This window comes from Silurus aristotelis, assembly GCF_946808225.1.
Source record: "Silurus aristotelis genome assembly, chromosome: 17".
Classification (NCBI taxonomy): Eukaryota; Metazoa; Chordata; class Actinopteri; order Siluriformes; family Siluridae; genus Silurus; species Silurus aristotelis.
In genome coordinates, this window is record NC_139590.1 from 6689451 (window position 1) to 6716950 (window position 27500).

At 38.2% G+C, this 27500-nt stretch overlaps 1 protein-coding gene across 4 annotated transcripts in view; it reads right to left on the reverse strand.

Annotated features, from left to right (window-relative positions):
* Positions 1-7328: 7328 nt before the first annotated feature.
* stat5a (signal transducer and activator of transcription 5a) overlaps positions 7329-27500 on the reverse strand; it is a 101758-nt gene continuing 81586 nt past the window's right edge. For all 4 annotated transcript variants that reach the window (XM_083567344.1, XM_083567343.1, XM_083567342.1 and 1 more), the window contains 13 exons: positions 26897-27048; positions 26015-26170; positions 23842-24021; positions 21705-21792; positions 21237-21359; positions 20277-20369; positions 18491-18697; positions 15827-15921; positions 13283-13425; positions 11179-11334; positions 9843-9894; positions 9171-9275; positions 7329-7864 (listed from right to left, as the gene is read on the reverse strand). In XM_083567344.1, the coding sequence (XP_083423470.1) occupies positions 7741-7864; positions 9171-9275; positions 9843-9894; positions 11179-11334; positions 13283-13425; positions 15827-15921; positions 18491-18697; positions 20277-20369; positions 21237-21359; positions 21705-21792; positions 23842-24021; positions 26015-26170; positions 26897-27048 (1674 nt within the window). In that variant the 3' untranslated portion in view covers positions 7329-7740. The remainder of the gene's footprint in view (positions 7865-9170; positions 9276-9842; positions 9895-11178; positions 11335-13282; positions 13426-15826; positions 15922-18490; positions 18698-20276; positions 20370-21236; positions 21360-21704; positions 21793-23841; positions 24022-26014; positions 26171-26896; positions 27049-27500) is intronic.

Below are 27500 nucleotides of genomic sequence, written 5' to 3' on the forward strand. Positions count from 1 at the left end.
GCATCTCAAATCCAAATCTTTTTGCAGGTTTGGAAGATAAAATTGCTGTTTTCCAAAATGATTAAAATGAACTATAATGAAAAAAACTAGTCAGTAATCAATAACCGTCTAGAATAGTACATAGCATTCTGGATACAAGCCAAGATTAGGGGGGATTTTTTTTACCATGCAATATATGAGAAAACTTTTTTTAATGTTATGAAATGTAAAAATAAAAAATATGTGAATTGGACTTATTTCAATTTGGAATTAACTTCCAAAATTAAGGTTTAGCTAAATGTTTTTCATTAGGTCACTGTTATTACATGCATATGGCTGGACTGATGGAACCTCTGTATTAAGCTTTAAACGCTATTGTACTATAAATGGGATTAAAACTTTTTAGTTCGGTTTTTCTTATTAGGGGTCGCCACAGCGGATTTGGCACGTTTCTATGCTGGATGCCCTTCCTAATGCCCTTCCCCATTTATCCAGGCTTGGGACCGGCACTAAGGCTTGTTCAACCCTAATGGCTGGGGTTGGTTCCCTGATCGGGGATCAAACCCGGGCCATAGCGGTGAGAGCGCCGCATCCTAACCAGTAGACCACCAGGGGAAACTTTACTATAAATGGGATTATTTCTACTTATATGTTGTACTATAAACTTCACCGACCTATAAAATCGAACTACTAAAGCAGATTACAGAATAAAGTACTTTGCTACATTTATTTATTTATTTTATGAAATTATAAAAGAGTGGAACAATGGCAACCTTATTTCAATTAAATACAATGTGGTATAATGCGTCATTTTCCTTCAGCCCATGGTCCGCAATCACGTATGATTTTTTGGCCCTTTTTAGGAAAAATTTCAGGCACCTCTGGTTTAAGGCAATGGACAGGATCAAATCAGGATAGTAAAAAGAAATGGTATTATAAATAGTAGGAGAGCACAGTGACACTTTAAATCTGGAATACTGTCAATATCCCTTTCTGATTTTTTGTAATATATTATATATTTTTTTATACTTATATATTTTGTTTCTAATTCTATTTCTGTGTACATGTTGGACAATCGTAAAAAGCATTCGACTACATGTCATCGCCTGTATTAATGTGTGAGAAATTAAATTAGATTTTAAATTTGATTTTAAATGACATTATACGGGTGAATGCGTCTTGCAGGAATATTTATATTTAAATAATGATTTGTAAAAAGAAATTATTTGAAACAAAATAGATTGTAAGCATCTCTCTAAATTACGTGACCCCAGTTTTGGAAGCCTTGCACAACAAAATTGTGGCACACAGTTGTATAGGGCGTCTTTAAATGCAGTAGCATAAAATTTTCTATTAATTTAAACTAAAAGACAGAAACCTGTTCCAGCATGACAAACTCCTTGAAATATGCTTTACATGCGTTGGAATCACTACCTGATTTTACTAACACCCTTGTGTCTGAAGGATCACAAATCTCCACAAGCACATTTCAAAATCTAGTGGAACATCTTCCCAGAAGAGTGGAGGTTATTATAACAGTGAATTGGGACTAAATGTGGAATGGCAAATCTTATGATCAGATGTCCATATAGTTTTTTTTTAAATATTTTGTTATTGCCTCCGTTCATTGTTCATTGTTGTGTCAGCGTTCTTCGACTCATTTGTATATTTTGGGATCATCAGTACTTTGAGAGGGTTTTTTTTCTGAAGCAAAGCTAAGGAAGAAACAGGCTGAAGGGAAAATGTCAACAATCACCTTTTCCGAAAGGGAATGTAGAAACATAATGCAACAGTTTGAATATGGTTTGTGTGGCGGGTCATATTCAGTTTAATTTTGTTGGATAATTTTTTTTTATCTAAATAAGGTCCAGTCTACTCTATTTATGCGCAAAACTTATGTCATATGGGATTCTTTCCCAAACTGTTACCACAAAGTTGGAGGCACACAACTAAAAGTGATAATTCCCTCAAGTTTCATGTCCTTTCCCCTTCAGTGATTTGCCTTTCTGATGCTTTCATTGCAAAAGCCATAGCATGAGATTAAAAAAGAAACAAAAAGAAACAAAAACAAACACCCCCCCCCCCCACACACACACACACACATCTCTATTTTCATCCATGGCACTTAAAAAAGATCATTAATATTCAAGCAAAATTTCAAAAGTATGGAGTAAAAGATCTTTCAGTAAACTGTTAACAGGCATAGAGTCACATCTGCATTTTCACGTCCTTTGTTTGGATGGTCAGAGCGAGCACTAGTCAGAGTTCGCAACCCGCATCTGTAGCAAAATGCACTAACATATTTGTGTGGATTTAATAGCCGTCGTTTTATTCCACAATGACTGAATGACAGGAGAAATTACTTTCAAGGACATTCACAGGACTTTTCAAGAAAAGTTTCACGTCGTGAGAAAAGATGAGAAAACAGTTGTCAAGCTTTTTCATGAACATTTATACTTTTTGTGGGTTTTTTCCTGCAGAGGTTGTAATTAACAAAGTACAAATCCTTCGTTACTGTATTTTATTTCACTATTTCTTTTCGGAGAACTTTTTACTTTCACTCATTACATTTTTACACAAATATCTTTTACACTTCCTACTTTTTACATTTTCAAACCGGACTCGTTACTTTCAACTTTCAAATATTGACAATACTGTCAATATTTTTTCTTTTCAGCTTATCAACCTATTTCCTGTCATTGTGATAATAGCCAAAATATCAAAAAGCTGAGCTTTTGTAAAATAAAGAAACCAGACAGGGGGCGCTCTCTGTCATCTCTCCTCACATACACAAAAATAAAACAACCTGAATCTCAGTGAATACTTGCCTCACAGACAACAAATACTGTATATGTAGAGAAAGCTTAAAATGCCTACTTTTAAATAAACCAATTCACATCAAATACAAATAATTCTCCGGTGTCGCCTCATTAACTGTCCGTGTGGAAACATAGCAAAGGTTTTATTTGGTGTCCTGAAGATTTACCTCATTTAAAACAGCCCAATTATTTTAAAACATTTACAAGTATATTTTTAAGCATTCATATTTGTCCATGCCCATGTTGATTAGATTGTTAAAACTTGAACAGATAAATATGTGCGATTAAGTTGCAATTAATATGTGAGTAAATAGTGACAATTAATCACGATTAAAAATTTAATCGATTGGCAGCCCTAATATTTATGACGTAATGTCCAGTTACCAGTGACGCACTAAAACAGGTAGCAATAATGGATAATTTTTTATCTTAAGTGCATGTCAGAGCTCATAATTCCTTACTTTAACTTGTGTAAGAAAATACTTCAACTTTTACCAGAGTATTTTAAAACATCTGTATCTGTACTTCTACTTAAGTGAAGGATTTGCAGAAAAAAAACCACAATTGGCCTTCATTTAAAATCCCCAGAAAAAATGATGAGATTTGAATCGTGTTCAGTGGGTTTCTTGCTTTAGTAATGACATTCATTTTCTCTGTATGGGACACTTCTCTGTGATGCAGCACTCGGTTATAATGCGCGTCTGTATAATATGATGGTTTCTACAGCCACAGCATCATAATGATGGTATTAAGAGGTGGACTGATTTAGGCAGGACCCCATTGAAGGCTTTGGTGTGAAATCCACAGCCTGCCGCTGCCTAAAATGATCGGTCAGATAAAGAAATCAAGAATAAACGTTACAGCACTGTTTAAATTATTTATAAAACTTTATTTTCAATTGTTCGTCTTTTAAAACACATATCCAAGCACTACAACCGAGGGGGGGAATGGAAACGCTCACAAGACATCGGTCCGACATAAAGACACATCCACACACAACACACCCACACACTTGTCCACTGCCACCATGTGTGTGACAGATTGACACCCGAGTGACGAGACTGACCAGTCTCACAAAAAAAGTATACAAAAAAAGGAATAAGAGAAAAAAAAAGAAACAATGAAAGAAAACAAAATCACAACCTTCCACATAAAAAGGAAAAAAGTTTGAAGGGTACTCTGAGATGAATCAAACTGTGTTAATCAGAAACATTTAGCCAGAAACACACAAAGCACAGCGGCTAAATGAGCGTTCGCTGTATGGCCTTTGTTTAGTGATCCAGCAGCTCGGCTGAGGAGGGAAAGCGACATCGTAATGTATTGGCAGAAGAACAAAAAAAAAAAACCTCGCTCTGATGCTGACTTCGCTCGTTCCTTTACTTAATGGACGTTTGTCACTTTTTTCCAAGTTTTGCAAAGCAAAAGCAATTTAAGCAAAAGCATTTTGAGCAAAAACTAAAATCAGCATGCAAGTCTCCATCCAAGTCTTCATTTTTCTCCACTTTTTTATTTTCTTTTTACATTTTGAAAATGATCTCGGACTTAACAGAGTTGCATGCATAGTTTTAAATGGAGCGTGTGGTTTTTAAGAACGAAAAGAAGTTAGGTAATAGTGAAGCTGCAGTTTGCTGGCATTTTCTTGCAGGCAGTTGAGAGCTGTATATATATATAAAAAAAAAAAAAAAATACAAAATAAAAATAAAATAAAAAATTCAAAAAAAAAAAAAAAAAAACCACTGCTCCTTTATTGGCTGGATTCAGTCAGCATCAAGAGGATTTTACTGCCAAGTGTTTATCAAGGTTGCATTCACAGTACACAGAGAGAACAAGAAAGAGAAAGAGATTCCACAGTAATGAAATAGAATTGTTGTCAAGAAAAATAAATTCACTATATATATATATATATATATATATATATATATATATATATATATATATATATATATATATATATATATATATATATATATATATATATAAAAAATTGTATTTATTTATTTATTTTTTACATCACATCCACTGCATTTCTTCTTTATCCTGAGTGTGTGTGTGTGTATAATTATATATATAGCTTAGGTCACCATGACAAGTGCAGTGGTTCACTTGCGAACTCTTGAGAACAGCGTGCATTATAACAGCGTTTATCCGGCGCACTAATACATCAGCACACACTTATTCAGCTGGAGAAACAGAAGAGATAGATATATATATATATATATATATATAGAGAGAGAGAGAGAGAGAGAGAGAGAGAGAGAGAGAGAGAGAGAGAGAGAGAGAAAGAGAGAGAGAGAGAGAGGCTCGACACCGTGCAAACGTGTGCACGTGTGTGTGTGTGTGTGTGTGTTTCTTAGGGTCATAAAATACCCTGAGTTCTCAGATACTTCTTCTCACCCATGTATGATTAATGATGTGCGAGCAAGTGTGTGTGCATGCACGTGTGTGTGTGTGTGTGTGTGTGTGTGTGTGTGTGTGCACGCGTACTGTATGTCTGAAACATTCAGGCATTGAAAAAGCACGTCCAGTCTGCTCAGGAACATTTGTACACATACCGACTATAAATGGCTTCTACACAACTGAATTACGCTTTTTTTTTAGTGTATCGAATGTACATTACAACAGTGATTTCATGTCGCCAAGGTAACAGTGACTTCACCCCCCCCCAACCCTAACCCCGCTCAAGACCAAAAATAAAATGCGTTTGTTCCAGAGTGCAACGACCATTGAGGAGGAAAAAAAACCCCTAAAATATAAATCTGACCACAGTGTGTGTATATATATATATATATATATATATATATATATATATATATATATATATATATATATATATACAGTGGGTACGGAAAGTATTCAGACCCCCTTAAATTTTTCACTTTTTGTTATATTGCAGCCATTTGCTAAAATCATTTAAGTTCATTTCTTTTCCTCACGGATGTACACATAGCACCCCATACTGACAGAAAAACACAGAATTGTTGACCTTTTTGCAGATTTATTAAAAAAGAAAAACTGAAATATCACATGATCCTAAGTATTCAGACCCTTTGCTGTGACACTCATATATTTAACTCAGGTGCTCTCCATTTCTTCTGATCATCCTTGAGATGGTTCTACACCTTCATTTGAGTCCAGCTGTGTTTGATTATACTGATTGGACTTGATTAGGAAAGCCACACACCTGTCTATATAAGACCTTCCAGATCACAATGCATGTCAGAGCAAATGAGAATCATTAAGGTCAAAGGAACTGCCTGAAGAGCTCAGAGACAGAATTGTGGCAAGGCACAGATCTGGCCAAGGTTCCAAAAAATTTTTTGCTGCACTTAAGGTTCCTAAGAGCACAGTGGCCTCCATAATCCTCAAATGGAAGACGTTTGGGACGACCAGAACCATTCCTAGAGCTGGCCGTCCGGCCAAACTGAGCTATCGGGGGAGAAGAGCCTTGGTGAGAGAGGTAAAGAAGAACCCAAAGATCACTGTGGCTGAGCTCCAGAGATGCAGTTGGGAGATGGGAGAAAGTTGTAGAAAGTCAACCATCACTGCAGCCCTTCACCAGTGGGGCTTTATAGCAGAGTGGCCCGACGGAAGCCTCTCCTCAGTGCAGGACGCATGAAAACCCGCATGGAGTTCTCCAAGATGGTGAGAAATAAGATTCTCTGGTCTGATGAGACCAAGATAGAACTTTTTCGCCTTAATTCTAAGCGGTATGTGTGGAGAAAACCAGGCACTGCTCATCACCTGTCCAGTACAGTCTCAACAGTGAAGCATGGTGGTGGCAGCATCATGCTGTGGGGGTGTTTTTCAGCTGCAGGGACAGGACGACTGGTTGCAATCAAAGGAAAGATGAATGCGGCCAATCACAGGGATATCCTGGACGAAAACCTTCTCCAGAGTGCTTTGGACCTCAGACTGGGCTGAAGGTTTACCTTCCAACAAGACAATGACCCTAAGCACACAGCTAAAATAACGAAGGAGTGGCTTCACAACAACTCCGTGACTGTTCTTGAATGGCCCAGCCAGAGCAATGACTTAAACCCAATTGATCATCTCTGGAGAGACCTAAAAATAGCTGTCCACCAACGTTTACCGTCCAACCTGAAAGAACTGGAGAGGATCTGCAAGGAGGAATGGCAGAGGATCCCTGAATCCAGGTGTGAAAGACATCTTTCCCAAAAAGACTCCTGGCTGTATTAGATCAAAAGGGGGCTTCTACTAAATACTGAGCAAAGGGTCTGAATACTTAGGACCATGTGATATTTTAGTTTTTCTTTTTTAATAAATCTGCAACAGTGTCAACAATTCTGTGTTTTTCTGTCAATATAGGGTGCTATGTGTACATTCATGAGAAAAAGAAATGAACTTAAATGATTTTAGCAAATGGCTGCAAAATAAAAAAGAGTGAAAAATTTAAGGGGGTCTGAATACTTTCCGTACCCACTGTATATATATATATATATATATATATATATATATATATATATATATATATATATATATATATATATATATATATATATATATAAAAATTATAATATATATGTTTTCATTTACAGTAGTAAAGTTCTATGTTGGGCTTTCTGATGTTGAAAGACGATTTCAATTCAAATAATATGATAAAAAAAAAAAATAAAATACACGTGTAACAACATTTTCACAATACTCTTTGGTAGCATTGAGCTGAAGAAAAAGCTAGTAGTATTTTTTTCTTTCTGTCCTCTTGCAAACGCGCATCCACGTGTCACGTGTGAGGAGATGGAAGAGAGGAAAGAATAGAAATAATAATTAAAAAGAGAGGAAAAAAAGAGACCGAAATAAAAGTTGAAAGCAAACCACAGCCATTACTGAGCTTTTCACATTAGGGATGAAATGACGGAAAGGGAAAAGGGGGAGGGAGACGAATAATCTATTGTTAAGGGAGAGAGGTGGGAAGTTCGCGAGGTCACGACTGCTGGCCGCTCCACTGGCCTTCCATTGGTCGGCGGAGCAGCTCCTCTACGTGTCTCGCTACATCCATGGTGTCGTCCAGGTCGAAGTCGCCGTCGCCGTCCAGCATGCTGTCGCTCCTGAGAAAAAGAAAGTGATAGAAACGACGAAGAAGGACTAATAAGTTCCCTTTTTCCCACCGTTGTTAACATTTTTAATGGTGCATGAATGTTCATGTCTAGGCCTTCAATGTTTAGAGTGTAGATTTTAACGTGAAGTCGGGACGAGACATATTGGGTGTGGCTCCTCCTCCTGTTTAAAAACTAGCCAATAGTGTTTAGCTTACATTAAGCCATTGACGTAAACCTAAGCAATAACAATATATTGGATTCACACTTGAAGGATTTTTTACACGTTTTCCAATTCGAATGATTTCCTTCTCCACCGAATTGCAGTTGAATAACAAACACGAGCGCTTCATAGCCAGAGGCACATTTATGCTTCCTGACAGAGGCGCAAAAATGGCAGTACGTTGGGACGCCGCACACTGGCTCTTTGTACGTATTAGGGATGTGCATCTACATAACTGAGGCTGATGTGATTTGCATCTCAATTCATATTCAACCATACGATATATTAAAGATACATATAAAGCGGCTACCGTTGCGATACGATACGATTCACCGCTATTGTGATGTCGTGCGAGCCGATTTCAATTCAATTCATCACAATGCAATTAAATGAAAAAAAAAACAAAAACAAGATGATGCTATGAATTTCAATAAAAATTTCGGATTAGACAGACAGCAAATCAATTTACTTGAGCTATTTTGACAAAAATAGCTCAATATCCAAGTTTCATTTCTATAGTATTGTCCCTTGAGAAGACTGAAATGTAAGGGGTGTACTCACTTTTGTGAGATGCTATATAAATAAATTATATATTTTTTTAAATCAGTGCATCAGATCGTTAACTTTTATCCCAGTGCACTGATGCGCATCCGTAAATCTTACCATCCCTTATGCATAGTGCATTTATTCTTGTATTTAACCCTCTTTTTTGGCAGGGGAAACGAGGCACCAATCAGGATCTTGCAAACCCCTCAACCAATGTACCGTTGCTCCCCTGCTTCCTGATATAAATTCTCTCACGAAAACAAGTGTGAGACACTTCAGAGTCCAGAAAATTTGATGGAGGAGAACCTGAAGTGCAGTGTCATCGTAATCGTTAAAACCACATACCTTCTGAATGCAAATTTTTTTCCTTGTTTAGGACATTGCACATTGGCTTTATAGCTCACCTTAAGGGGGACCATTTTCATACAAAAAGCTATAAAATTATTTCATTTTATTATATTTCGCGTGATTTCGATTGATTTTCTAACAGTACGGATGAGCCGCGCACACACAACACAGCATCGTGGATGGTATCATGTTGACGCTTACATTGGTGGGTAGATGGCGTAGTTCTGTGGGTGACTGACTGCAGGTGATGCTGCGTGATCCATGTAGGTTGGATTTGCTGCTGGGTCTGGATTAGGGGCTGTAAACCTAAACACACACACACACACACACACACACACACACACACACACACACACACACACACACACACACATCAATCAATTCTCCTTCGCACACGAATGGTGTTTCTGTAATTGACCGATGCTTAAGTTAACACCCTAGCAGGCTGCCACTGTCCTGTTCCATCAGGAGCTGGTGTTTAGTAATGAAGCTAACCGTGCTAACAGCTTTCATGTATGCTGCTGAGAATGTCCCTCTCCTGCTGAGACTCGAAACCGACGGCGGTGTTTTTTTAGCATGCTAACAACCTGCTTGAAGCACTAGCTTGCAGAACGTACTAATGCCCGCTAACTTGGCTTAGTGTATTCTGATGGTAACAATATGATTATGGAGTATGAGGTCTCCACGGTTACCGCTAAATTCCCTCTTGGCTGAAGTGAAGAAGCTGGGCCCAATACACCCGCATGCAATTAGCGTAACTGAAAGAGATTAGTGCTCGGGAGATTAATAAAAGTCACAATGACTTTTACTGAACAATCAGCATTCACAAGCATTCATAGAGGAGAGAGAGAAAAAAAAAGTGCGGATACTCACTCTGGTACCACTTGTTTGATTTGCGGTTTGACGTAGCCGTCCACTGCTTTCGCTATACGGGTCGAAGAGAAAGAAACGATTAATAAAGCAGCTTATTACTGAGTCTTTCATTGTCAGCGAGTTTACCCAGTACTCGGCAAGACTCCGAAACGCACACTTCCTATACAAAGGAACAATTCGGCGGCAAACTTTGGATGGCCTTTATCTATAATCACATCAATAATCCTCTCAGCAGGGAATTAATTTGAATGCAATGCTTTGCAAGAGCATTAGGGGCACTCAGAGACATTTGTAACAGACTGAGCACTTACTTCCCCATTTACAATTGTACGAAGACAACACTTAGAAAGCACTGAAAACAAAACTCAAATGTCTGCAGCACTCCTCTTCAGATGGTCTTGGTGTCGGACGAAACAATGTATTTGTTCATGTTTCGCATTCACAGATTTGTACATGGTGTTAAACAAAGATTTATTAATTGTCCAATGTACACAAGAAGTTTTTAATCCTGACTATTTTTTTCTTTCAGACTCGATCTTAACTCCGCCTTCGACTCCTCCAACCCTGGTCTTAGCAGAAGTGCTTATTACTCCAGCTATTCGGTATCAATGCACCTGTTATAATATGCTGTTGTATATGGTAAGAGCTATTCTATGGTAACAGCTCAAAGCCCAACAAGAATTTGCTTGTTCAGCAAAGAACAATGCTATGATATAAGCACAATAACACTTTAGTGAGGTGAGAGGTAACCTGACATGAAGCCTGTATTATTTTAGTTTGGGGATGTGGGGGGAAGCAGGAATACTAGCTTTTTAAAACATTACTTTTTACGATGACTTTCTTTTACTGTCTGAATCTCGATTCTCGTGACCTTGACACTCGTGACCTCGATAGCTGGTGGCTTTTCATTTGGAACCGGACTGAGAGAAACTCTGGTTTTTAAAACAGATTTTGTACTCATTAATTACATAAAAAAAATTTCAAAACGATAAAAAAACATTTATGACAAGTAATTAAAATTTTTGTTGAGTTTACAGTACATGCACAATTTCCCTGGAAAAAGGGACCATCAAAAGGAGAAAGTCAAAACCTCGCGATTTTTTGTTAATTGCGAGGGGTCATAGGACGTAACCCCCGTGAGTATCGAGGTTGCACTGTATAATGCTTGAGTTGTATCCTTGTAAATGCGACGAATTAAAAATAAAAAGCAAATTCAATGTTTTGACAGAGCAAAGACATTCACTTGCAGCTTCATTTCTCTTTAACAAGTATTTATTATTTTGCTCGCTCTCTTCCACGCACACACATAGTGGTAGAAAAGAATAGAGTGGCTTACACAGAGGAGGGGTGTAGTACTTGGAGAAGACCTCGTCTTTGGGTCGATCGGGGTACAGGAACAGCAGGTGATTCAGGTCACTTATGCGGTCAGCCAGCGAGCGAATAGAGAAGTCTTTGGATGTGTAGGGCATGAGGTTCCACACCATTCTTTCACCTGCCGAAACACACACACACACATTTAGAAGCACACACAAGGGAACTTTTGCTGATCTTTCCTCGGAGGGTTTAACGGCTGGTCCACGATATAGATGACAAAGTATAGTTATTAGGGCTGTCAAAATTATCTTTTGGGTTTTACCTTTTTCATCAAAAATAGAAACAAATGAAAATAAGTGGCGAAATTGAAACATTCAACGCGACACATTTATTCACGACGTAATTTTTCTTTATTTAGATAATAAAAAAAATAATAAACTCCAGCCCAATATCTTTTTTAAATCACTAAACTTGTTTTACTGATGCGCCAAATCAGAAAACAAGCACCAAAATCCGCCATGATGCACACATCCGGCAAATAATAGCATCTGTGTGGAAACATAGCAAAAAGGTCCATTTGCCGTCCCGATGATTTACGTACAGTGGAACCTTGGATTGCGAGTAACATGCTCGACGAATGCTTTGCAGGACGAGCAAATATTTCGATTCAATCTTGTTTCAGATGGATTAAGGACAACCATTTATACATAAAACACCATAAATGATTTTGATATTAATATTTTTGGGTGTGTGGAACGAATTATTTGAATGTACATTGTTTTATATAAGAAAATATTTTTAATCATTTTATTCCCAATGTAAATGTTACTTTAAAACATTTATAAGAATATTTTGTCTTCATGCTCTATGTTGAGTTTGGGTTTACTAACAATAAACATACATTTGCATGAAGCATCCATATTTGCCCATGCCCATGTTGATTAGAGTGTTAAAAAGTATAAATTTAAGATACATTAAAACAGATAAAAATGTGCGTGATTAATCACGAGTTAACTCACGACAATGGTGCGATTAATCGTGATTAAATATTTTAATCGCTTGACAGCCCTAATACTAAGAGATTTTCATGCCACACATATAATACCAATATCTTGGGCGATTTATGTGCAATTATTGTTACATGAGCAGTAACTTGTATAACTATCGTTGTGGTCTGACTTTGTCTGCCACCTGTTTCACTGCTGCTACACATTTCGTACAGTGTATTCCAATAAGACTGGAAATTCATTTATTGTACAGCGTCTACATTCAGTGAATAACTTATTCTTGAATTTTCTATTTTACTTTCATTGAACTGTGAGCAACTGCAATTTCCCTGTGGGATCAATAAAATGTTTTGATTCTGAATAGTGTAATTTGTGTATAGCAACAATAAATCCACATTTAATAAAAATACATAATTTCTATATTTTAAGTGAATTTATATGAAGGCTATTCCACAATGGGAAGGGTTTAATCATGGTTGAAAAATTCAGAAAAGAGATACAGCATATTAGCAGCCATCTGTTCCTCTTGCAGCGGTCTTTGGACACTGAAGATATGATCGCTGATGCTCTTAAACATATTCCATCGGTTGTTGGTGTGAAGTCACCTGACTGATACCTGACTCTGAAATCTACCGCGGTATAAGATGTGGTGACTGTAAAAGACTGTAGAAGATGATTTTCATTCACAACAAATATCATCTATGGTGCCGTTGTGCCCTGTGGATTACGGAAGCTGGTCAGGATAGAAGTGTTTCATCATAGGATAAAGGGGATCGTTCCATTGAAACTTCTATTGATTTGTATGCCCTCATCCAGCAAAATAAATAAATGCTTTTGAGCAACAAAAGCCATGGGTTATTCCGTTAATCTATCACCGTAATGTATGTTAATATTCTTAAATAATAACATACATAATAAAATACTATTTACTATTACTATACTATTACTATTAAGTCATTATACATGTATATGTGATGCTGTCGCATGGTTCATTGATGAAGGTTCTGCTTTACTGAACACAAGGTTAAGAGTTCAAATCCTCGCACTGCCACTGACCCGGAACCACATGCTCACGATCGGCTCTTGTAAGAACACATGATGCGGTGAAACGTGTAGGACCTGCTTTATTGGGATTCTCTGCCACCCAGGCGATGGTGATGCCTCCGATCTCTGAGTCACTGAAGCGTAACAGGAAGGTTCCATTCGGTTTGGACATCAGCATGTCCTGAGCCTGCTGCTTATTCACAAAGCCCAGGATCGCCCTGAGACACACACACACACACACACACACACACCCCCACAAACATATATTATTAAAGACATGCAGAGGTTTTCACTGTATAACAAATAAACCAACATATTGCTCATTTGGTTTGCAAATTTAAATATTTATAATTATTAAAGTTCCCGTATTCGTGTGAGTGCAGCATTAAACATTGGGCGTAACAATGAAGCTTGCTGGGACATTTATAATCCCAGTTCAGTCCAAAAAAGAAAAGAGCTTATTTTTCATAAATTTAATGAGATTCTAGTCAATATTTTCCTTAAAAACAACCAGAAAACAAATCGAGCAATTTCAATTGGCAAAAATTATGTAAACGATTAAAAAGGTCATGCGAGTCATACTGTAACTATTTGCTAATAAATATTTGATTGAATGTGATAATTAAGTGATAAATAAGTTAATAAGTGCAGTAACATGGTTTTGAGAAAAAGGCAGAAAAATCTATGGAAAAAAAGTGTTTTCCCTGTGATTTACGGTATAATCGAATATAGGAAGTGTGGAATGCTGGAGTTGGATTGGACAACTAATTGGTTAAGTCCATGCTTTAAGTGGGGTCTGGAGAGTCCATGATGTACATTAGCGTCCCTTTTTTGGTAAAGATTAATATGATCAAAAATGAAGGTTGTTAAGAAAGATAAAATAGTAAAAAACTAGAACATTTCAGCTAAGTTCATTATATCAGTAAATATATTACAATGATTCTAGTTGGTTTATATTAACACATGTTGATTCAATATGCTATAGTTTCTATGGTAACAGTTCATATGGGGGATGACGGACGTGACACTTAATCAAAGACGAACAATATTGTTTAATGAGCAACACATTTTTGTTGATGTGTTACCAATTAAATATATATAAAATTCCATTTATACAAAAAAAAAAAACGCTCTTTAGTGCAGGGTGAGATAACCTGACATAAAGCCTGGATTATCTTCTTCCTCTTCTTCTTTCGTCTGCTCCCATTAGGGTTTGCCACAGCAGATCATCTGTCTCCATACCACCCGTCCTCTACATCTGCCTCTTTCACACCAACTACCTGCATGTCTTCCCTCACCACATCCATATACCTCCAAGAAGGCCTTCCTCTTTTCCTCCTACCTGGTGGCTCCATCCTCAACATTCTCCTACCAATATAACTCATGTCCCTCCTCTGCACATGTCCAAACCATCTCAATCTCGCCTCCCTCACCTTGTCAACAAAATGTCCTACATGGGCTGTCCCTCTAATAAACTCATTTCTTATTTTGTCTATCCTCATCACTCCCAATGAAAACCGGAGTGTGTGTTCTTCCTTACATCAGTGGTCCCCAAACTACGGCCCACCCCCACATTTTGAATGGCCTTCTAAACAATGCCAGAGACATATTTTGGAAATATAATTAGAAATATATGTTTACTCATAATCATTCATGATGAAGGTTGGCTTTCAAATCAAAATTTCCCTTAGTTATTAACGTAGCCTAAATATTTTTTAGATTCACCCACCAACCAACAGAACGGTAGATTCAACATAACGTAAATGTTTTTCAGGATTTCATAAGTCATTATGACAGTAATAATGCTCCTTTAATAGGCTATAGACTGTATCTCTTAAAAAGTAATGGTCATGATACGATGCAGAACAAAATAATAAACTAATCTAGCATTACGAGGCATAATAAATACATTTAAAACCGTAACAAATTCTCCACAATATTGCTGGTAGTCACTCCGGCCCATGTCATTTTCTGTTAAAGGCCCTCCATTAAAGAAAGAAAAAATGATGTGGCTCTCACAGAATGATTGTGTTGTGTTGACCGAATGTTAGTGTTGATCGAATGTTCCTACGATTAAACACTTTGTGGTCTTTCTGTTAATCTAAAAAGATGTCCGGTGTGGCAAAACGTTTGAGAAATGCAGTTCATGTTAGCAGTTGTGTGTTATTAGCAGTGCAAACGAATTCCACGTGGAGCCCAGCCTGGCTCGGAGCAACAGTGCAGGCTGTGAAGGCTAGGTTAGAGAGCAAGTTGCTCAATGAGGAGTTAATGTACACTGACCGGGTGCCATCTCTTGTGTAAGTCCCAAGCCAATCATTTTGTTGCCAAAAAAAAAAAAAAAAAAAAAAAAAAAGGATTCTTAGTAACTCGGATTCTCGTTAATACGAAAGCGCGGTCGGCTAAAAGGTAAGCAGGAAACGCATGTATAGCATATTCCGTTTTACATTATTCACGGTCTGTCAAGAAATCTGTACTAACCTTAGTCCAATACCAGCAACACCTTTATTGTGAAGATTGTGACAGCAGGTGCACACTGGTGTATGTGGAGTTTATCCTGGTGCATTATGTAACCCAGCTTTTTGACATATGTTTCAACAGAAAGTACAGATCGGGTCTTACCCATCATTCCAGTGAGGTTTCAGGTGCTTTTTCGTGAGCTCCATGACGCCGTCAAACCACTGCCAGAATGTGAAGTTTCTACCTGGAAGGCTTTCCTGGATACACATATAGAAATACAAATTATCTCCATATCTCTCTCTCTCTCTCTCTCTCTCTCTCTCTCTCTCTCTCTCTCTCTCTCTCTATCTATCTATCTCTCTTTCTCCATATCTATCCATCCATCCATCTATTTATTAATCCATCCATCCATCCCTCTCTCTCTCTCTCTCTCTCTCTCTCTCTCTCTCTCTCCATCTATTTTGCCTATATAGTACATTGGTTGAAAACGTGCAGTTCAGCGTTTGCATGCGTCAGAGCTTTGCTTGTGTGTGTTTGTATTTTGGATCATAAAGTGAAGTTCGAAGCTTATGAAACACGAGAATGTGCTACTGGAGGACACGTCCATCTTACTGATGTTCACTTGCTTATAATCAATAATCTAGGTGAAAAGTCATGGAGTGCAAGTAAGGACATTAAGTTTTCTAGCTCGCGTTTCTGAGAAGACAGTTTGCAAATCGAGTCTCGCGCACACACACACACACACGCTTGACTCATGCAGACACACACACGTATCGACAATTATAATGCAGCTACTTAATCTAGCTCTATACTTAATAAGCAAGAATAACAATGTTGCCTATTTTTCCTTTTTAAATGGCTGCAGTTTTCAATAATATATAATATATATATATAATTATATAATATTTATGTAAAACTGGGAAGTGCATGTCAGGTGTTTTTATATAAATGACAACTGACACTATAGTGCTGTAAATTTTTTATCATGCACCCTGTGAGACTCTGTGAAAAGACTGAAATTTAATGCATAAAGCACTTCTTCCAGCAAGCAATTTTTTGGACCTTGACTTCCAAATGTGTCAACAGAAAAAAATAAAGAATAATAAATGTCCTGAACACTGACCACTCGGTGTAGCAAAGCAGCACGAGGCCGTTTCAAAGGCAAGTACGGCCTGAGGTCTGCATATCTAAACCCTGCAGCATCAAGGCTTCTTTCACTTGGTAATCATAAACCATTTTAATGGAAAGCAGAGCGTGGCACGGAGGGAGGAACATGTTCCAAGTGTTCACTGAGGCGCAAAAATAACGACTGATATGCGAATGTTAAAAAAAGTTTCGAATGGATGAGCGCGGTTTAGGATTAAACCCTTTTCTGAAATAGGGTTTAGAAATTGCATTGCTATTTCGGCTTCACAAAAACAGGACAGTACACAAATTACGGTGAAGATAGAGATTTTTATACAACCGATGCTCTTCTGCAAGTTTTTAGAGTAGATAATTCTGTTAAATGGATTTTTATCTGATCCAGAAACTCACATTATTGGCATTATGCTATATTACTTGGTTTCAACGGAAATCTTTTTATCAACCCAATCTGCTATTACAATTACATTTTGCTACCCTAAGAATACTGACGATATTTCTGTCACACATAATCTAAGATATGAGCCTAATATCGCCTTAAATCAACGGAAATCATTGTAATACAGTGGAACCCGGTTATGTCGATGTCCTAGGGGGTCGCCAAAAAGCATCGAGATAACCGATGATCGAGATAAACGAAAATCAATATGGCGGCAGTATATTAACGTGCTTGAAATTTCTTTATGTACATGATGTGCGTTAATAAATGAGAATGTGCATGCACGTGTTTTTGGAGGGTTTTTTACACAACAGCGTTGCCGCGATTTGTTTGATGAAGTCATGCTATAAAAATACATACAGTACATGTTTATCTGTCAGGAATCCACCTGCCACGCCCCCTTCGGCCCCCTTCAGCGTGTCAGGTGTTTTCTCGGCCGCTTTCTCTGAAGCTCCCGGCTTCAATCGCGCACATATGGTGCTCGTTTATCATCATCATCACCAGCTCCTATTTAAACTTCCACACTCTCACTGTCCGTTATTGGTGGTATATGTTGGTTCCTGTTTTTCCCCCTTGTGCACGAGATATCAGGGTTCGGCGACATAAAAAAAGTCGACATAACCGATAAAAAATGCTTAGAAAAAGCGAGAATTTGGCGGTTCCACTTCAAAAACGGCGACTTAATAGGGTTGTCGAGGTAACCGAGGTCGAGATAAGCGGGTTCCACTGTACTTTACAATGAATGTAATTTAATTCATTTCTGAACATTCATCCCAAGATGATGTCATTCAGGTGTTTTATTGAGGATTAGATTAAAGCTATATAAAAAGAAAAAAGTATACTATAAAGAACTGTAAAATAAAAAGTCATTATACATATAAAAATGTAAAAAACATTGGACTTTAATTTCAGATTAAGCTGATTATGGAAGTGATGGCTCAGAGGTAAGGCTCTGGGTTACGGAATGGAAGTTGGAGGAATCAAGCTGCCATTTTGAGCCCTCAAGCCAAGCCTTTCTAATCAGCTGGGATATCGGAGGAATACATTTCACTTTGCTGTAATGTATGTGACAATAAAACCCTCTTTCTTTCTTAACCTGACAGATTCCTGTTACACTAAAGTTCTCCATTAATGCAAATATTTTACTAAAGTCATAATGATGTAATCCAGTGAGACACAAACATGCTCAGGTTGAAATTTTCCTTGCTGAAGTGTATGTGGTGTAGTGTCAGGTGGTGTCATACTCTGTTAAACTGGGACCAGGTCATGGTCATGCCTCGGTAATCTTCAGGGTTGGAGCTGGAGCTGCTGAAGGCCTTCTGAGCGAGGAAGACCAAATTCTCCTCAGACAGGCCTCTGTTCGACTGTACCTCTGCCTTGTACTTCATATTGAGAGCCTCACATAGCTGTGGCCACATCACTTTATCAGGAACGAGGAAAGGGACTCGGCCCTGAAAGTGGGGACACACAATTAGAATGAAGAGATTCACTAAAACACACAGAATCATGTATAAAAATAAAGGATTTGGCTAGAAGTATGAGAAAACCCACTATCACACCCATCCAATTGGTCTGCCTTCAGTTGAGACCAAGAGGCCCAAACCTCAATATTACAATGCTCCTGTATCCAAAGCGAGCTCCATGAGGATATGAAAGGAGCCCGTAGACTTGCACAGAGCCCTTGTCATCCTGGAGCTTACTTCCCATACAGAAGCATTGTCATGCTGGAAGAGGTTTGAGCCGTTTAGTTTTAGGGTGATGATATTCGTTATAGAATACAAAGACATGCTATGCAAGTATCTGCTTCTAACTTTAAAACACTTTACCCCTCCATTTCTTTTTTTATTTCCCCTTCCTCTAGTCTTTATTCCTTTCTTCACCTTTCTTAATCTTCAGATGTGTTTATTAGTTTGCTGATTATGATAAATGAAACGGGAAACAAGATCATGTAAAAGAGTTGAGTACAGAAAGTGGTGTAGTTTCTGTTAGTACAAAAAGAGATGTGGGATAGAAACTGGTTCAGCAAAAAAAAAAAAAATTATATATATATATATTTATTTTTTTATTTTTTTGTTACCTCTGAAAATGATGTAACAAATGGTGTAACTTTAACACTACTTTTGTCCATATAATGTACTTCACAATATACAGACAAAAATAAATATAAGCTGCTATAAATAAGGATTTTCTATTCGTTTTTAAAAGTTGTACTGGACATCTAAAAAAAAAATAATGCAAAATGCAAAAATGAATATATAGTTAAAAAAATAATAATTAATTATTAATAAAATCAATAATTTTTCTTTATTATTGTTGCTGCTGTTGTTCGTGTCGTTATAAAATTAATAGCTATAGTTTTATATAAAATAGTTTGAAGAAGTCCAAAAAAACAGCAGAAATAAAAATTGAATAGGGTGTTGAATATTTAGTGAGCTTACATTCAGCCACCTGGTCATACCTCTAAAGGGAAACATTAAGTTATATTAAGGTCACAGAATTCATTTCTCAGAGTTTTCATTGTAACTGAATCCAGTTTCTCGTGCTTCCAATCGGATCTGCACAAGGTTCAAGCAATCATATTCAACTAAACATGCCCGCTTATTGTATACTGTGCACTGTACATTCAAAAATATTGTATATGCAGCAAGTGGTGAAGATTGTGCTTGAAGATATGCTAAAAATCTAATTCTTTTAAAAGACAACACCAAAAAGAGTGCCCCTCTTATTCCCCTTTCCTGCAATGTTTGGAAATATAGAAACATATTTGTGTGTCTATTGTCTGCAAGAAATTGAGCCTAATACTGCATATTACTAAAAGTATGACTGAGCACCTGTTATTCCATGCTACTGGGTTCATGTTTATTTGTAACCACTTAACGATGACTCACCGCGTACAGTCATTTTGACCCAGAACATTTCTGCTATTCGTCTAAGTCAAACATAATAAGGCTTAAGTGCTCTCGTGCTCGTGAAGGTAATAATTTCTAGAGTGGGTGATCGCAAAAAGTATTGACGTCCTCCAGAACTCACCGGTTCAGCAAAAGCGTTGTCCCATAGAACCGTGGCTGTGGCATTGTTATCCTGACTTCCGTGGACAATCACCACAACGGGCAAAGACAGGGTCTGAAAACGAGCATAAAGACAGAACAAGGGGAGGTGAATGAAACTCAATTGCTTGCATCATGGCAGGTAATCGACTGGACAGCTGAATGGCTGGATTGGTAAGGTGCTGCGCGAGCATGTGCTCAGAATACAATCGTATTATTTGGGTGATGGGAAGAGGTGGCTTCAACAGGGCTAAAAGCTGTGTGTGTATATATATATATATATATATATATATATATATATATATATATATATATATATATATATATATATATATATATATATATATATATATATATATATATATATATATATATATCCAGATGAGAATGGGTTCCCTTTTTAGTCTGGTTCCTCTCAAGGTTTTTGCTATGTCAGGGAGTTTTTTCTTGCAACAGAAGCTCAGTAGGAATGACCTTAGTAACAAAAAAGAAAACAAAAACAGGAATAAAAATAATAGAAATTACACCTATCAGGCATAAAGTTGACGTGTTAGAAGCAGGAAAAATGGGCAAGCGTAAAGATTTGAGCGAGTTTGACAAGGTTTGATGGCTAGACGACTGGGTCAGAGCGTCTCCAAAACTGCAGCTCTTGTGGGATGTTCCCAGTCTGCAGTGGTCAGTATCTATCAAAAGTGCTCCAAGGAACAGTTGTCCAAAGGACAGTAAGAGCCATTAGCATGCTAACCTGGTAAACTTTACAAGGAAAGTTTCGGTCTGTGGCAATGTTGTCTGTTGTATGCTCGGAAGGAAATGTGAATGTGTGTGTGTGTGTGTGTGTGTGTGTGTGTGTGTGTGTGTGTGTGTGTGTGTGTGTGTGTGTGTGTATGGGGGCTCCTTTTTCTAGTGTTTGTATTAATCACATAATTTGCATGTGCAATCTCACCTTGACCTGAAAAACCAGCTCGTTGCCCCCGACACTAAACTGTGACTCGAACAAGATGGTGAACTTCTCCTCGGTTACCGACTCTGCCCCGCGCCGGTCTGAGCGCTTGATCCTCTTTAAAGACTGATGAACGAACAGAGAGTAAAGGATTGAGTGTTTTAGTAATGAACCACATCACACCAACTATTCAGAAGATACAGTCTCAGGTGGCCTTCTGAGGAACTTGTGCAGGGGGTGTGAAGAAAAAATGAAATGGAAATAGGAGTCTTTGCTTCCAGAAGTCATATCACTATTATCACTTATTTAGTTTTTGCTTCTTTCTCTATGACGTCTATAGATTAAGCAGAGATGCAGGAAATGACAGACAGACAGCAAAGCTCATTTAAAACACCATCTCTGTGTGCTTGTTGGAAATGAGTAAAAGCTAATAGATTGGAATTGAAAGTAAACCCAGTTGGCTTTCCTCACCATGTTCCTGAAGTGTGCAATCAGGGTGCCTGTGGTCTGGTGATACTCCATCACACAGTTATTATTCAGGATCTCGCCACTGCTGTCACTAAGGGTCAGACAGACAGACAGGGTGTTATATGTACCGAGATTTGAAAGACATTTTTACACTCACGTCAGCACCTTCGATAGATTTCTGACTTGTCTGGGTAATTATCAGCACAGGTTTTCACACAGACACACTTCTTCTGAACCATGGATTGTTAGATTTGATACTGAATCTCATTTCTGCTGTATTTTTTGATCGGAAAAAGAAAGCAGTATATAGTTCATTGCAATAATAATGTTTATTTAATTAGGGTTGCTGCACGTTTCACAAAGTCAAATTTAAGACCTTTTTAAGACGGTTAACAATGAAATTTAAGACCGACATCAAAAACACACACACAAATACGTTGTTAGCAACTCGCCTAATTAATTTTCATTTTTTAAACTGAGTATCGCTAAACTTATACTTTCTCAAAGCTAAAAAAATTAAACCCGTTTAACGTCTGTGGTACGATCCGAGAGAGTCGCGTCAAAAACAGAAAGCTGATTCGCTGTTGCATGTTGGTCTCATTTGCAGTCGTACTACAGCGAATTATATTTGGACAAGTGAAAGAAAGAACACCACCACAGAAACTAACTAACAAAAACATTCTAAAGTGCTACTGGAGCATTTCAATGAGCATTAGAGTTGGAGTTACATGAACATCAGAAAATTAAGAGCTGCTTAAAATGATTTTTTTAAAGCCTAACATTAAGATTTTTACATTTTAGACTTTAAGACTCTGCGGAAATCCTGTTTATTAATACACTCATTTGTGTTTTCTCATTTTCTGAAGTTTATAGATGCACATGATTGGGTAGTATCACTGTGACTGACAGGAGAGAGGAAGTAGGCCATGCTCCTGTCCAGAGAGCACGGTTAATTTTGCTTCCTCGGCTCCTGGCCAATAAAAAGGCTAAAGTTTATTTACATTAGCTCAATATTGATCAACGGGTTCAGTTGAGACCTTTCAGTGAAAGCCACGTCTTTGGATGCAGAAGCATTACAATTTCCATATACTTGTACTAGGAGACCCAAACATGTTCCAACATGACAATACCCCCGTGCACAAAGCTAACTCCATGATCATATATGCTTTACATAGTTTGAAATGGATTCATCCTATTGGGATGAACTGGACCGCTGACTGCACCATACATCAGTACCTGATTTCACCAACACCCTTGTTGCTAAATGAGTCCAAATCTCCAAAGAAATCTAGTGGAACATCTTCCCAGAAGAGTGGAGGTTATTAAAACAGCAAATGAGGGCTAAATTTGGAACGGCATGTTTAAAAGCACATACGGATCTTTGTGGTCTGGTGTCCAAAATCTTTTTTTATCCATGTAGTGTAGACCTAAAACAGGAAGTTCAATTCATCGCTTTACTTAACATGGCTCTGTGGGCACCACGAGCGCATGATCACGTTCACCAGTGGTGTGGTGAGCACTTCAGTTCGCTTAAAGCAGAAAGGAAAGCAAATAGATTTGGGTGGGCAAATAATGTGAAGGGGTTCCTACGGACCTGATGAAAAGATTATCCTTTCTTTTTTTAATCATTTCCAACTGAAATGCAGAGAAAGTGATTCATAGTTCGTTTCTTAATGAGAAGGTGAATGTGCTGAGGCAAGAACAGACAAAAATACAAGAAAAAAAACACTGGGGACATCAATGTCCTACTACAGCTGAGACATTCGCACCAACTGTCTCATTAAATTTCAGAGACTTTAACTAAACCACATTAGAGTCCAGAGGAGTAGTGGGTGGAACCAAAATGGGACATACAGTATGAACATAATCTATGAACCAGATATGAACCAGAATATCGGTGAGAAGTGTGATCTGCTACTCATTTGTTATGTCACAACCATGTGACCAAAACTTCATTCCAGAGGTTTTTTTGGACAAAATGAGATTATGACACTTTAAATTTACTTTTAAATCCTTTAAATTAGGTTTCTCAAGGCACTCCATTTCTTCCTGTGGTTTTTTTTTTTTATGTATATGTGTCTTACAAATGCATACATTGGTGCTGTGTCTGTCTCATGCACTGCGTACAAACAGAACTCACTTCCGGGTGTTTTCGTTCTTAAGAAGCGCCTTGGCCTGCTGCTCGCTGATTATGGTGGCTTTCACCTGAGGAGGGTTCATGTGAACGTTGAGTTTTCCTCCGACTAGCAGACGCACCGTTGCCGCGAACTTCGTCTGCGTCTTCAGCACCTGAGGTGGCTGCTTCTCTATAATAAAGGTGCTGAAGAACAAAAAAAATAAACACAAACACACAAACACAGGATAAACACCTGAAATAGCTCGAACACATGTTCATCAGTCAATGATAAATTCACACTGATTTTAAACTCGTTTTCTAAATTCCTGGTCTTATTGCCTGTTTAAGAAAAGAAAATTTCTTAGGATTTAAATTGCTATATCAATTCTAGATTTGCCTTCATTTTTTTTGATGCTTATCTGTATTTAGACACCCTGAGTACATACACACATACAGGTACTGAATCTGGATACGGGATCTAGATCTTGACACTTGTTCTGAATACTGGATTTGGATACTAAATCCAAACAAAAGATCTGTATTTGAATGTTGAATCTGGATGCTCGATGTGGATTCTCGATCCGGATACTGACTCCGGATACTGAATCGGCATTGTGAATTTTAACCTAGCTTAGTGTACGTTGTTATATTGCTGGTTTAAATCGCTGGGGAATATCAGCGAGGATTTGAGCTAAATTAGATGTAGGTGACTATAATGACTAAGTATTGAAGTGTCAAACATCCATATTCAGACCTCGAAAGTAATTACAGATTTACGCACTACTCAGTCAGAGGCATGTTTCAATAGATTTCTTTAGCCCGATGTCACCTTAAAAAATTAAACAGGATTAAATGTGGAGGTCACAATGCCTAATTACGCTTATGTTATTGTCTCTGTGCATTTTAGCTGCAATGTTCCAATGAAGCCTGTGACCATTAGTGAGTGAGGAGTTGATGAGTGACCATTTGGCAGACAAAATAGCTTTCAAGTCTAGATCAATGAATACATCCTGAGATTGGTTCATTAGATCACAGACTAAGAATAACATTTGTCTAAAAATATGTTTGGAGTTATAGTGAATCAGGATATGTAATCTGTATTTCAATACTGAATCTGGATCCTTGTCCTGGATCCTGGATCTAAATATAGATACTGAATCTGGATACTGCCTATGTATACTAAATTTGCAATCTATATCTGGATACATGATCTGAATTTGGGTACTGAATCTGGTTGTCTCTATCTTGATATGTGATCTGGATAGCAAATCTGGATGCTAAATTTGTATTTTGGATCTGGATACTTGATCTGGATGTGGACAGTGGATCTGGATAATAAATTTGCATTCTGGATCTGAATACCTGATGTGGAGTTAGATACTGAATCTGTGTATTGGATTTGGATACTGGATTTAAATACTGAAGCTGTATACTTTCTTTCTTTCTTTCTTTCGGCTTCTCCCGTTAGGGGTCGCCACAGCGGATCCTCCGCACGTTTGATTTGGCACGTTTTACGCTGGATGCCCTTCCTAACGCAACCCTCCCCATTTATCCGGGCTTGGGACCGGCACTGAGAGTGGCTGAAGCTGTATACTAAATCTGGATAATAAATTTGCATTCTGGATGTAGGTACTTAATCTGTATTAGGATACTAAATCTGGACAATAGCTTCATACTCTAGATCTGGATACTTAATGTGTATTTGGATAGTGAATTTGGATAGTAAATTAGCATTTAGTATTAGATATTAAATTAATCATTAAGTATCTGTTTGTCTGGATCTGGATCTTGAATCGGAATGCTTGATTTGTATACTAGATTTGGACACTGGATTTAAATACTAAATTCTGGGTAAATTCCAGTCATCTGAAAATTTGTACTGCAGAAGAAGATGAACTCACACACACACACACACTCACTCACTCACTCACTCACACACTCACTCACACACTCACACACTCACACACTCACACACTCACACACTCACACACACTCACACACTCACACACTCACACACTCACACACTCACACACACACACACACACACACACACACACACACACACACACACACACACACTCACACACACTCACACACTCTCACACACTCTCACACACTCTCACACACACACACACACACACACACACACACACACACACACACACACACACACACACACACACACACACACACAGACCTGGTGACGAGCGCTGAGATGATATCAGTGATGGTGCTGTTAAGATCATTGAGAAGTTCCTCGATAGGCCCAGGAATTGGCAGCTGCTGCCTTAAATGCTCCGCCCTCCGGATCTGCTGCCGATTTTGCCAAATGGTCTCCGCAAGCTTCTCACACCTACACAAACGCACACATGCACACGCACGCACAAAGGTCACGTCTCATTAAATGGCTTTACGGCTGTGATTATGCTCCAGGTGATGTTTTAACGCCAGAAAGCATTCCGAAACGGACCGACTCATTTCAAAATATCTTAAAAGACTTGACGGTGGCTTCGCCTAGAGTAACCAGACAGCTTGCTAGTGTGTGTTTGTGCCTCATGACGATGGGTAATCCAGTCCTGCCTTAAGCAATTCTATTCTGTGTGTTTGTGCCATAACTGCAGAATGCCTATTCCTCCCTCAGGCAGGTCGATGTGTATCGTGTGTACAATGACCACATGATCAGCAGTGTTTCCTCAGACAACCCTCTGTTGTTTTAGTGTGTGTGTGTGAATGCACCATGATATCCATATGGAGGTCCATAAGGTAGGAAAGCAAAGTTTCATGTACAGTATGGAAGTCCTGACCTGTGCCCTAGTGCTCTTCCCTGTGGTGCTCAAATAACTATGTTTTTCATGTTTACTTTAGAAAAGTGCTACAGCACAACTTAACACTGGCAGTGACTTGCACTGTGGTGCATTTTTCACAGTGACTGTCATGAAAATAGCCCTTTCACCCAAACACACAAATTATTCCTATTAATTCTGTGTGTCCTGTATGCTGTTTCGTGTCTTGCGTGTATTTTACAGCTGTATAAAGTTGAATCCTCCCTTAGGCAATATGTATATATATCTAAAAATACCACGACTGCAGGATATCCAATCCTCCTTCATGTGGTCCTCCATTGCCGGCGAGCTGCTGACGTCTCTTCCACTGGATCAGCTCGTCGTCAAGTATCACTGTCTGCTGTTTCCGCAACAAGGCCAGCGTTTTCTGGTGCTTTTCTGCCAGGCCCTGAGCGCGCGCGCCCACACACACACACACACACACACACACACACACACACACACACACACACACACACACACACACACACACACACACACACACACACACACACACACACACACACACACACACACACACACACACACACACACACAAAATAAGCCACATGTGATAAGTGATGCGGCTGTTTTTTATTTTACTACCAAAGTGAAGTAATATCCGGTCATTCACTCAACTGTCATCAGTAAATTCTTCATCCTGGTCGCTGTGACTGTAGAATCAAACCAAATTTCACACGAAGAATACAACCTGTATAAATACTAAATCTGGATGGTAGCTCTGGATGCTTGACCTTGATCTGGAACTAGGTACTGGATCTGGATACTGGATCTGTAAACTGATACTAAAACTGGCTAATCGATCTGTAAACTAGATTTGCAACTCGACACTGGATTTAA